Source organism: Chlorocebus sabaeus, chromosome 9 (genome assembly GCF_047675955.1).
Source record: "Chlorocebus sabaeus isolate Y175 chromosome 9, mChlSab1.0.hap1, whole genome shotgun sequence".
Lineage (NCBI taxonomy): Eukaryota > Metazoa > Chordata > Mammalia > Primates > Cercopithecidae > Chlorocebus > Chlorocebus sabaeus.
Window position 1 is genome coordinate 96,195,667 of NC_132912.1, and position 13,779 is coordinate 96,209,445.

Here is a 13,779-nt window from a genome sequence, read left to right on the forward strand (position 1 = left end):
AAGGATGGCCGAATTCGCCTGTCCAGTGTGGCTTCCTTATTAATTTAATTCAATCAGGCTGCTTCCTCAGTGTCTTTCCTTATTAGTGCCTTCCTTCTGATTCCAGCCCTGGGATGAGCTCCACCTGTCCTGAGAAGCATTTGACTCAACTAATAAGCCTTCTTACTAGTCTCCCTGACTAGTAGGAATCTGCTGTTCACGTTGCTGCCTAATGAGGCTCCCGACTGGTTGATGAGTAAAGTTCAAACCCTATTCATACCACATTACTCCTCCCCATGGCTCCCTGGTCCTTCTGTGCTGTTCCAAAGCCTGGAATGTCTTTTTTCCATTATTTCTGTCAAATTTCCACTCATCATTTAAAACCAAGCCAAATGACACTTCCTCCACAAGGTTTTTCACTCTTTCATCTACTCAGATTGTAACTTTTCATGTCTATTCTGGTTTGCATCTCATTCTTGTGGGCTAACTAGACGGTCACCTAGGCCTAAAAGTCCAAGCTATCTTATGCGTATTTTTCTAGCCTTAGTTCCAGAAATAACTCTGGTGTACTGTAGCGCTCCATGAAACTATTATCAAATAGGTAAGGAGATTTATAGATTGCCATGTGCAATGTCACATGTACATTAATTTAATCCTCAAACAGCCCTGCAAGGCAGGAGGTATTACTAAGAACACTGAAACTGATGTGCTTTTTTGCTGTTGTTTTTTTGGGTTTTTTTTGTTGTTTGTTTGTTTGTTTTTTTTTTTTTTTTTTTTTGAGATGAAGTTTCACTCTTGTTGCCCAGGCTGGAGTGTAATGGCACCATCTCAGCTCACTGCAACCTTCACCTCCTGAGTTCAAGCAATTCTCCTTCCTCCACCTCCTGAGTAGCTGGGACTACAGCTGCCCGTCACCATGCCTGGCTAATTTTTTTGTATTTTGAGTAGAGACAGGGATTCACCATGTTGGCCAGGCTGGTCTCGAACTCCTGACCTCAGGTGATCCACCCACCTCAGCTTCCCAAAGTGCTGGAATTACAGGCGTGAGCCACCATGCCCAGGCTTGAAGTTGAAAATTTTATCTGCTCATGAACAACTAGGGATTGCAACTGGAATTCTCCTTTAGGCATCCCTGGCCCCAGAGCTCAGGGCCTTTGCACCCTCATGCCCAGTAAGAAGTTAACTGATAAGGCTTAAGGTATCAAATGTCCCATAACTTTTTCTGAGTGAGAACTGTACTCAGACCTGCTCAGAGCACACCCCTGTGCAATAGAACAGCTGTTCAATAGAAATTAGACAGTGAGTCACGTGACCACTGCCCTATCATGGCATTCTATATAGTATGTTTCATGTATGAAGGTTCAACATAAAAACTGGCAGCTTCACGTTTTCCTTGCCAGGAACAAGAATGCAAAATGTCTAAGACACCGATTTGCCCCTAGAGAACAGGTGCTAGGAACTGGTTATACTCAAAGTTCATGAATATTTGACAGGGTTCTTTGCTAAGCCTCATTCACAAACACCTGAGAGAATATTAAATGTAATTCAGCTGGAAAGAAGGGCAATTGGCTGACTTCCCAGGGTCTCTTTCAGGACTAAGCATCAAGGACTTTATCACACCAAGGTGTCTCAAATCTCCTGCCAGTTCTTTTCTTACATGCTCAATATTTAAAATGTATATTCAACATCAGGGATGTGCTGGGTGTTGCAGAGGATATAACAATCCCATGCCTTCTTGGCAGGGCCAAATCCTAGGGGAAAGGAGAAACGCACGCGTGATTAGAAAGGAAAACCCATACCAGACAAATACCAGCACCCCTAAGCTGAGGGCACGCAGGTGAGATGTGTTGTGAAGGAGGAAAGAAAAACAAGGCACATTAATTAATTTTTTAAGGGCAATTGTAGCTTTATAGATGACTGAGACCCTGCAGTGTACCTCTGAGAGTTCCCATGCTTCCATAGGGTGGGGCCACTTTCCTTAGGCAGTGAGTCCCTAAGCCTTGTTCTCCAGGAAGGGTTGGAAATGACACAGTAGATTAAACACTTTTGCCTTCCTGATTGTTTTGTCAATACAATACAGTGGTTTTATGGGAATACCCGGGTAGTGTGATTATCAGTTTGAGCTGATAGGGATCTTCTTGATGAGTCCTATGGTTCTCACTGGGTGAACCAAGGCTCTGTCTGGGCAACGCACCAAGTGCCTGGACAGACCACAGGGAATAATATCCATGAGGTCTTTCTCACATCACTTCCTCATTCTTTTTTTTTTTTTTTAGATAGAGTCTCGCTCTGTTGCCAGGCAGTAAAGTTCTCATAGCTTTGGAGCTTATTTAAAAAATGCTTTAAAAGATATATTCTTGGTGTTAATGTCCCCATCTGAAAAAAAAATCAACTTATAATTTCAAATAGCAAAGCAGGTTTGTACTAAAAATACACATGTGTCTATTGGATACGTCACAGCCTTTGGGATGTCTAGAGATTAACTCCCTTTCAGATAAGCCATGACAGCCCCATTTCTCAAAAGAAAAAAGGACTCTCTGAGAGGTTAAGTGGTTTGCTCAAGACTACAAAGTTTGATAGGCTAATTAGAAGGGGGATATTCTAGAAATATCTAGGCTCACATTCCAAAAACAGGTTCAAGTAAAATAACAGGAATCTGGAAGAAATAAGTAATAACATGACAATTATCTGGCGGCCATCTGGACAGAAGCAGTAGACATTCCACAAGGAAAAATTTACACAAGACCAGAAGGGAGAGAAAATTCTGGCTGATGGAATGGAGGATACCGTAAGGAGAGGACGAGAAAAATGCTATAGTAGCAACAACTATGTACCCAAGGAGATGGATGTTTTATGTGAATGTAATGTTGCCACATTGTAAAGACACAATAATATAAAAGTATACAAGGAAACCTCTGCTCAATCACCTTTTCAAGAGATTGGACACAGAAGCAAGGGATGGGTCAAAGGGAAAATGGAAGCCAATGTCAAGGTCCAGCAAAAGCATCTTTAAAAGAAAAGAAAAGGCCAGATGCAGTGGCTCATGCCTGTAATCTCAGCACTTTGGGAGGCGGAGGTGGGTGGATCACCTGAGGTCAGGAATTCGAGACCAGCCTGGCCAACATTGTGAAACCCTGTCTCTACTAAAAAACACAAAAATAAGCCGGGCGTAGTGGTGCATGCCTGTAATCCTAGCTACACGGGAGACTGAGGCAGGAGAATCACTTAAACCTGGGAGGTGGAGGTTGCAGTGAGCCAAGATTATGCCATTGCACTCCAGCCTGGGCAACAAGAGCAAAACTCTGTCTAAAAAAAAAGAAAAAAGAAAAATAACACACACACACACAAAGATAGAAGCTGTGCTTTTGAAATGTGTATATTCATGGCCGGGCACAGTGGCTCACACCTGTAATCCCAGTACTTTGGGAGGCTGAGGACGGCGGATCATGAGACCAGGAGTTCAAGACCAGCCTGACCAACATGGTGAAACCCTGTCTCTACTGAAAATACAAAAATTAGCCGGACGCGGTGGCGGGCACCTATAATCCCAGCTACTCAGGAGGCTGTGGCGAGAGAATCACTTGAACCCAGGAGGCGGAGGTTGCAGTGAGCCGAGACCACACCACTGCACTCCAGCCTGGGTGACAAAGCGAGACTCTGTCTAAAAAAATAAAATGAAATAAAATAAAATAAAATGTGTATATTCACAAAGCCATGCTCCACAGGGACACCCACTGCAGTCCTATTGCTAACAGGTAGTAGCTGGGACAACTTACATGTCTATAGCAAAAGTTCGAGAAGGATTCAAATCAAATTGTTCAGCGTGGTGGCCCTGAAGGACTAACAGTGGGAGAGAGAAAGAGTAGAAGAGGTGCAGGGAGAATTTGCACTTTTTAGTGGCATTAATCCCTTCTGGATTGTTAGTTTATTTTATGTCTACTTGCATTTTTAATTTTAGAAGTTAAAAATATTATATTATTTAAAATTAAAAAGTTTTTTAACAACCTGTTCTGTTCGGAGGAATCATCAAGTCTCAGAGGTGAAATTGGTCTCAGAGGTCTTGTAGACTTATCTCAGCTAGATTCAGCTTCACAGCCTGGCTGTCTGCATGGAACTTGGGGCAGAATGGCCACCCCTGGCTCACAGGCACTCACTGCAGCCTCACGATTTGGATCTGGCTCATGGAATCTGGTGCACCCCAAGGATGTGAAAAATTATATAATCGTTGTGTCTTTCATAATCTACACCTGCACTGCTAAACATCAACAAAAACCATGCACCAGGACTACAGCAACCCGCAGATCCTCCTAGTTCCTACCAGGCCCTGAGTAATTTGACAGCCTCAGAAAGGTCGCTCGCAGTTGAACACAACTGGGCGCTCATACCTGTGCAGTACTTTGGGAGGCCAAGCCAGGAGGATTGCTTGAGCCCAAGAGTTCGAGGCCAGCCTGAGAAACAGAGAGAGGCCCTGTCGCTACAAAAAAAATTAAAAATTAGCTGGGCATGGTGGTGTGTGCCTATAGTTCAGCTACTCAGGAGGCTGAGGTGGGAGGATCGCTTGAGGCCAGGAGTTCGAGACCGTGATCACACCACTGCACTCCTCCCTCCTGGATGGCAGAAAAAAAAGAGAGAGAGAGAGAGAGAGGGAGAGAGAGAGAAAGAAAGGAAGGAAGAAAGGAAGGAAGGAAGGAAGGAAGGAAGGAAGGAAGGAAGGAAGAAAGAAAGAAAGAAAGAAAGAAAGAAAGAAAGAAAGAAAGAAAGAAAGAAAGAAAGAAAGAAAGAAAGAAAGGGTTTTAACATGAAAGACTGAGGTCAGCTGTAAACCAGTTGGTTGTCAGTACAGCACAATCCCAAGTGCAGCGTAGCTATAGCCTAATAAGTGTAGCTATAGCCTAATAGGGCCTCACAGTGTCTATGCGAGCATGACCATTGACAATCATTTCCCCTGGTCTTATAGTTTGAGAATAGCTGCTTACTGCCCTGACTTTGCTTATTTACCCAAGTGGCAAAATGTTTACATATTTCAGTTAACACAGGGACTTTCTTTGATGCTGCCTTGATCTTCTGGTATGGCTTTTTCCTTTTTTCTTTCTTTCTTTTTTTTTTTTTTTGAGATGGAGTCTCGTTCTGTCTCCCAGGCTGGAGTGCAGTGGTGCAACCTCCCAGGCTCAAGGGATTCTCCTGGCTCAGTCTCCCAAGTAGCTGGGATTACAGGCATGGTAGGGCTTTTTCCATTTTACCATACCCTACCCCACAACACACTATGAAGTGTGTCTGCCTTTGTTCCATGTTCCCTCTGATGGACAGTATTGTGCTATAAGTATCCTCAGTTCCGTCAGAACTTAATGTTACTTAATTTTACGCAGTGCTCAAAATTGCGGACACACCTGTAAAGGGTTTGCCATCACCAGGATTTTAAACCACCGACATAGACTGAAAGCAGGAGGAGAGCTGTGTTCATTACTATATCCCCTCCAGCACCTAAGGCAATGCATTTCACATCTTGCTGAGAGCAGATAACTCAACACCTGGAACTAGAAAATTACATAATCGAAAAGACAGAAGACATCTAAAAACCAGTTCCCATCATGCCACAGCTGAGAAATTGGAGACTCAGGTAGTTAAATCAGATATTGAGTTAATGTCAGCTAGAATGCAGATGTTCCTACTCTTTGAGTTGAGTATCCTTTCCTCTGTCAGGTTGCTTGTTAGTTAAATGAATGAATGACTTTACCACTTGATTTGCATGAACAAAGCAGGCCAGAAAAGAGACTAAAGTTAAATGTGTAATTGGTTAGATAGACTATATTTGCCAACTTCACTGAAGGTTTCCACTTTCAATTGATTGTTTGCATTCATTGACTTAGATATATTTTTCATCATTTAAAATATTCCATCAGTGCATACAAACTCCAGACAAATAACAAGTCAGATTTCAATATAGTGTTAACTCCAACTCCTCTATAATCTATAAGACTTAAATAATTACATGATCGGACTGATCCCAATATATTTTAATGTCTTTATATGTCAATGATGAAGGATGTAAAATCTTCATATTATGTCACTATTATGTAACTGCTTCAAGAAAACAAAAACTTAATAAAACCTAACACATGTAAATAAACTCTGACATAACATGAGTCCATGATATTAAGTAGCCAGATTTTCAAACCTCTTTGTCCTTTAAGAGCCCGATTTTAAGCTGGGAGTGGTAGTTTACGCCTGTAATCCCAACACTTTGGGAAGCTGAGGTGGGAAGAAAGTTTGAGCAAGGGAATTATAACCAACCTGGGCAACATAGCAAGACCCAGTCTTATTCTAAATTTTTTTTTTATTTTTTTTAAATCCAATTTTTGCTCTTCAGATTTTTTTTCAACCAACCAACAATTTGTCAGCTTTCTTTCTTTCTTTCTTTCTTTTTTCTTTGAGATGGAGTCTTGCTCTGTCACCCAGGCTGGAGTGCAGTGGCACGATCTCGGCTCACTGCAATCTCCTCCTCCTGGGTTCAAGCAATCCTCCTGCCTCAGCCTCCCAAGTAGCAGGATTATAGGCCACCATGCCCTGCTAATTTTGGTATTTTTTAGTAGAGAGGGGTTTTTGCCATGTTGGCCAGGCTGGTCTCAAACTCCTGCTCTCATATGATCCACCCACCTCAGCCTCCCAAAGTTCTGGGATTACAGTCATAAGTCACCACACCCAGCCAGCCAGCTTTGAGATTCATTTCTTTCATTTTCTTGCTCATCCTCAGAGGGAGAGGTTTAAGAAGAGAAATAAAGGCGGACAATGGGAAAAAGAAAGGCAAAAGGTATAGATGCCTCAGGAACTGACAGGGAGTAGCAGTCAGGCTCCTGGAAGAAATGAGAAATGTAGCAAGGTATGGTCAGGAAACACACGTCTATCCATGCTCCGACTCTCTCTGCCTTTCCCTCTCTCTCCCATCCCTCTTGCCAAGAAGTGAGCCGGCAATCTTACCAATGACAAAATAGATAAAGCCTCCACACTGAGAGTTAGAAACCCTACTTTAGCCAAAACTAAGTCGCTTACATCAAATTGTGCCATGACAGCATTCCTGTCCCCTCTCCTGCAATGGCAATCAAGTGTCATAGGAAAATAGCCTTTTGAAATTACCATGAGCCTTTTTTTTAAAAATTTTTTTTTAAATTTTATTATTATTATTATTTTTGAGACAAGTCTCGCTCTGTCACCAGGCTAGAGTGCAGTGGCACAATCTCGGTTCACTGCAGCCTCTGCCTCCTGGGTTCAAGTGATCCTCCTGCCTCAGCTTCCCGACTAGCTGGGACTACAGGTGTACGCCACCATGCCCAGTTAATTTTTGTATTTTAGTAGAGATGGGGTTTACCATGTTGGCCAGGATGGTCTCGATTTCTTGACCTCATGATCCACCCACCTTGGCCTCCCAAAGTGCTGGGATTACAGGCATGAGCCACAGTGCCCGGACAAGCCTTTTATTTTTATTTATTTTTACACCCAGGCTGGAGTGCAATGGCATGATCACAGCTCACTGTAGCCTCAAACTCCTGGGCTCAAGCAATCCTCTTGTCTTGGCCTCCCAAAGTTGGCTCAGGGTTGGTGAGCCACCGTGCTCAGCCAACCATGTGGCTTTTAGAGATGATCTTTGTCTAAACCCTTCTTGCCTGTTTTGCAGAAAAGAAAATTGAGATCCCAGAGAAATGAAGTAACTTGCCCAAGGTCATTCAGCAAGCAAGATAGAACTAGATCCCCAAACTGCAAACTAGCAGTCCAGAGTTCTTCCTCAATGAGCAATTTAAAAGCTACAGAATGTACAAAAAAACACGCCAACTGCCTAGATACAAAAACAATTACAAAGACACAAAAGGGCAGGAAAACTCAGTAAAACTGTGAACTTCACTCCACCGCCCAGAAGCCCATTGACAATCAAAGCAGCCTCAGGTTGATTCAAGGAGTAATGGTGCCTCCAACAATTTAATTGCTCTTCTTCCTCCTTTACCCATTTCTCACAGGCAGATAAAATTAAAATGCATCTAAGACTACTGAAACTTACTTTGAACCCATACAGACCTTTGTTGATACCTGAAATTTAGGGATTGGCAAATGCATTTTCCACCAAGAGCTTACAGAAATCACACTCTTAGAGCTAAAACATCAGGTCATTCCATGAGTCTTAAGCCCTGGAGAAAATGAAATGCTTTCCCCAGAAATGGGTCCTGTCCCCTGTCCTGCGCAGGTAACAAACGCTGCTGGAGAGACTGGCTTCATCAGCCGTCTAAATGCAGACTTTTCAAGAAGGTGACCCAAGAAACTAACATTCCAAAACAGGACTTCAGAAAAAGAAGAAAACTTTTTCTTACCCTTAAAAATAACAGAAACAATAGGATCCGGCTTGCCAAATTTCGTCTTAGGGATATTGCTGGCGGATTCCACGATCACTCGCAGCATGGTTCTTAGCTGGCAGAAAGCAAGTGTCAGCAAACGAAGTGGAGACTCGGGCGCTGGAGCTCCGGGTCGCACCGCCCCGGGAGAGAAGTTCTCTCCCAGTGAAGGGAGGATTTCTCCCAGGGACCGGGCAAGGAAGAGGAAAAGGCAAAAATGGGTGGACCTCTGGCGGATTTTACTGAAGGCAATGTGTAAACTGATACCGAACTCCCCGCGTCTACGCAGTGCCGCAGGCACAGACTTACGAATTCGGGAAATGTGGAAGTGAAAAGGACACACCTTAAACTAAAAATAATTCCGTGCAACAAATGAAACCAACATGAATTTGGAGCTAAGAAATACGGGTAGCTCAGGAAACCACTAAAATGTTGCTGCCTTTTAGCAATGGTTCGTGAAACTGAATTAATTGATTTTTCCATCACTGCTTTCATTTTCTTCTGAGTTTCATGGAGTTTTAAAACTTTAGTCATTTTTTTCTTTGGACTTTTCTCTGTTCCTTCTCACGCTATTGAACACACCCACTCAGTATCCCTATGTTCAGCTTTTTTAAAGCAGCTAAAGGGTGCCTCCTACTGGACGGCAAAGGAATGACAGAGTTTATTTCAAGTAAACGCGATCGGGGAAGGAATATGGTTTTTCAGAATTGATGTACTGTGAGTTGATCCTTTGCCATATATATATATATATGACTTAACATAGAATTTCTTCAAAACACCTTCAGAGGTGAGAGCTGGGCGCCTAAGTTTTCCTGGCTCATCAAATGCTGCCAATTGCCTTCAGTGAAAATGGAGAAGGGATTTCCCACTCTTTCTGGACCTACAGCTGCCCATGGTGTCTTTCTGTCCCAGAGGGTGCATGAAGACGGTGCAGCCTGGCTGAGATCACAAGAGGCGGCCTGGGGCTAGTCAGCCAGATCTGAGCGTGAGACTCTGCCTCACCACTCTGAGCTATGTCACCTTAGCAAGTCTCTTTTTTTCTTTTTCTTTTCTTTTCTTCTTTTTTTTTTTTTTTTTTTTTTTTTTTTTTTTTTTTTTTTGAGACGGAGTCTCGCTCTGTCGCCAGGCTGGAGTGCAGTGGCGTGATCTTGACTCACTGCAACCTCTGCCTCCCGGGTTCAAGCGATTCTCCTGCCTCAGTCTCCCGAGTAGCTGGGACTAAAGGCACGCGCCACCACGCACAGCTAATTTTTTTTTTGTTGTTGTTGTTGTTGGTAGAGACGGGGTTTCACTATGTTGGCCAGGATGGTCTCGATTTATTGACCTTGTGATGCGCCCGCCTCGGCCTCCCAAAGTGCTGGGATTACAGGCGTGAGCCACCATGCCGGCCGGCAAGTTTATTAACCTCTCTCTTCCTCAGTTTCCTCATATGTGAACTGGGGATAAAGGCTGTTATAAGATAAAGGTCATAGCATAAGGGCTAGCGCAAAGTACACAGTAATTTGCACATGTAAGAAGTTCATGCTTATTTGTGATCTCATAGCGTTTCTGTTAATGCAGGTTGACTTTAAATCAGGATCTCGTTATATTTCAGAAGAAAAGGCTAAAACTTGGGATAAAGAAGCATTGGGTTTCTTTTTGCTTTAGAACACGCAGTCAAGCAGACCCACCTGTGAACAAGTACATTGAAAAAGCATGACTAAACCTACAGGAATTCTTCTGTCTCCATGAATTTCTCAAAGGCTTAAAGCCAAGAACCAATTACCCAGTGCCGTGTTATTATTGTATTTAACAGACATGTCAGCAGTCTTAGTGGAATATAGAGATTATTACTTTTATTTTATCTGGCTGCTTTCTATTTGTCATTTTTACTGTGAAATATATTTACAGAAAAATGCATACTACATAAATGTGACAGTTTAACAAGTATCCAGGTCAAGACTGAACATTGCCAGCCCTCCAGAAGCCCCTGGAATACCCCGTATATCATATCCACCTCCTTCTCCCAGAGGTAACCACTCTCCTGATTTTGTTTTTTTGTTTGTTTGTTTGTTTTGTTTTCGTTTTTGAGACTGAGTTTCACTCTTGTTGCCCAGGCTGGATTGAAGTGGGGTGATCGGCTTACTACAACCTCCACCTCCCAGATTCAAGCAATTCTCCTGCCTCAGCCTCCCAAGTAGCTGGGATTACAGGCGTGCAGCACCACACCTGGCTAATTTTGTATTTTTAGTAAAGACAGGGTTTCACCGTGTTAGCCAGGCTGGTCTCAAACTCCTGACCTCAGGTGATCCATCCACCTTGGCCTCCCAAAGTGCTGGGATTACAGGCATGAGCCACCACACCTGGCCCGCTCTCCTAATATTTATGGTAATGATTTCATTGCTTTGCTTTGTAGTTTTTACCGAAAAAAAAAACAAAACAAAAAACAATAACAAAAAAAAAAGTTTACAGTTTAGGTTTTCTTGGTCATGACCTTTGGTGACATAACTTCTTTTGTATGTTATGAACTTTACATATGTACACATATATTCATATGTATAGATACACACATACATGTGTTCATATTTTATGAATTCTTTGCTGTATTATGACTTTATAGAAATGGAATCATACAGAATGGATTCTTTCGTGTTTGACTTCTTTTTTCTCAGTATTATATTGTGAAATTCATTCATGTAGCTCTACTTCACTCTTGTTGCTATATGGCATTTCATTGTACGAGTTCTGACATTTTATTTTATTTTATTTTATTTATTTATTTTGAGACGGAGTCTCGCTCTGTCACCCGGGCTGGAGTGCAATGGCGCGATCTCGGCTCACTGCAACCTTCGCCTCCCGGGTCCAAGCAATTCTCCTGCCTCAGCCTCCTGAGTAGCTGGGATTACAGGTGCACACCACCACCCCAGCTAATTTTTGTGTCTTCAGTAGAGGCAGGATTTCACCATGTTGACCAGGATGATCTTGAACTCCTTACCTTGTGATCTGCCTGCCTCAGCCTCCCAAAGTGCTGGGATTACAGGCATGAGCCACCGCGCCTGGCCTCCAGATTTGATGAAATCATTCTACTACTGCCAGACGTTTGGATAGTTCAGGGAATGGGGCTATTACAAACAGTGCTGTTCTGAACAGTCCAAGACTGTTCTGGTACAAATGTGCATGAGTCTATTTAGAGTCTAATCTGTGGGTGGAATTGCTTGCTGGGCCAGAGCGTGTGTGCATTTCATTCACCTTTAAAAGGTAATTCCAAATTATATTCCACAGTGGTACTCTTGCCAACAGTGTATGAGACTTTCTGTTGTTCTAAATTCTTGTCATACTTACCAATGTTAGATTTTTTTACATTTGCCCTTCTGGTGAGCATATAATAGCATCTCACTGAAGTTTTAATTTGCCTTTTACCTATTCATGTGGGAGAAAAAGACAAATGACTGCCAACCTTACATAATACATAATCAATTACAGGTGGAGTGTAAATCTAAGCAAGATAAAGCATGTTTCAGCCCAGACGCAGTGGTTCATGCCTGTAATCTCAACACTTTGGGGAGGCCGAGGCGAGTTTGAGACCAGCCTGGGCAACATAGTGAGACCCTGTCTCTACAAAAAATTGTTAAAATTAATCGAGTGTGGTGGCATGCACCTGTGGCCCCAGCTACTTGAAAGGCTGAGATGGGACAACCACTTGAGCCTGGGAAGTCCTGGTGGAAGCGAGTCATGATTGTGCCACTGCACTCCAGCCTGGGCAACAGAGTGAGATCCTGTCTCAAAAAAAAAAAATCTAGCCGGGTGGTGGCAGCTCACACCTGTAGTCCCAGCTACTTGGGAAGCTGAGGCAAAAGGATCACTTGAGGCCAGAAATACAAATCCAGCCTAGACAACATGGCGAGACCTCCTCTCTAAAACAAATAAGTAAAGAAAAAAATCAAACAACAAAAAAAGCCATAGAAGAATATCTATATGACCCCAGGATAGGAAAGGATTTCTTAATATGAAAAAATGTACAAATCATAAAGGAAATATTGATAAATTCAATTATATTAAAATCATAACCTACAAAGGACTAGTATTCAGAGTACATAAACATCTCCAAATTAGTAAGACAAACACATAGAACTCAGTGGAAAAATAGGTAAAAGATTTGAATAGGCACTTCATAAATTAGGAAATGTAAATATGAAAAGGTACTCAACCTCATTGGTAATTAGAAAAGTGCAAATTAAAACTCCAATGAGTTATTATTATATACTCACCAGATGGGAAAATATGTAAAAATCTAACATTGCCAAGCTTGACAAGAATGTGGAACAACGGGAAGTCTCATACACCGTCGGTGAGAGTGTAATCAGCAGTAAATTCTCATGGATTTTCTACCATTACAATTATAGAATCTGCAAATAACGCCTGGGGTGTTTCTTCCTTTTCAATCTTTGTGCTTACTTTATTTTCCCTTTTATTTCTATGTTGATTAGACCTTTCATTATAATATTGACTAGGGGTGGTAATAACAGACATCCTTACCATAAAGTATGATGCTTGCTGTTGGTTTTTCATAATTAGCCCTTTTAAGATGAAAGGAGTTCTCTTCATTCCTAGGTTGCTAAAACTTTGAGGTTTTTTTGTTTGTTTTTGTTTTCTTTTAGAGATGGAGTTTTGTTACGTCCTTCTGGCTGGAATGCAGTGATTTTTCACAGGCACAATCATAGTGCACTACAGCCTTGAACCCCTGGCCTCAAGCAATGCTCTTGCCTCCACCTCCCAAGTAGCTGAGACTACAGGCAAGTGCCCAGCTACTTTTAAATGCCCAGTTTTAAGGCTTTTTATAAGACATAAAGTTGTATTTTATCAGATGGTTTCACTTTATTGAAATGATCATATGAATTCTATGTTTAATGTGGTGAATTACATTTATTTTATTTTATTTTGAGACAGAATCTCGCTCTGTTGCCCAGGCTGGAGTGCGGTGACGTGATCTCAGCTCACTGCAACTTCCCCTTCCTGGGTTCAAGCAATTCCCCTACCTCAGCCTCCCAAGTAGCTGGGATTACAAGTGCACACCACCACATCCAGGTAATTTTGTATTTTTAGTAGAGACAGGATTTCACCATATTGGCCAGGCTGGTCTCAAACTCCTGACCTCAAGTGATTCACCCATCTCAGCCTCCCAAAGTGCTGGGATTATAGGCAGGAGCCACCACACCCAGCCAATTACATTTGTTTTCTAATATTAAACTAATTTTGCATTCCTGAGATAAACTCAACTTGGTTGTCATATCTTATACTTTCATATTGCTAAATTTAGATTGCAAATATGTTTATATACTATTTACGACTTTTGCATCTATGTTTACGAATAAGACTGACTTGCAACTTGCCTTCCTCGTTTTGTCCTGGTCAGCTTTGGTGCGGAGGTCATGCTAGCATCATAAAA

General features: G+C 42.2%; 1 protein-coding gene across 2 annotated transcripts in view; it reads right to left on the bottom strand.

Annotated features, from left to right (window-relative positions):
- MYOF (myoferlin) overlaps nt 1–8,664 on the bottom strand; it is a 171,805-nt gene extending 163,141 nt beyond the window's left edge. Inside the window, exon 1 of one of the 2 annotated variants that reach the window (XM_038009266.2) lies at nt 8,334–8,664. In XM_038009266.2, the coding sequence (XP_037865194.2) occupies nt 8,334–8,421 (88 nt within the window). In that variant the 5' untranslated portion in view covers nt 8,422–8,664. The remainder of the gene's footprint in view (nt 1–8,333) is intronic. The other variant, XM_007963586.3, reaches the window with a different exon arrangement.
- Between the last annotated feature and the right edge of the window lie 5,115 nt (nt 8,665–13,779).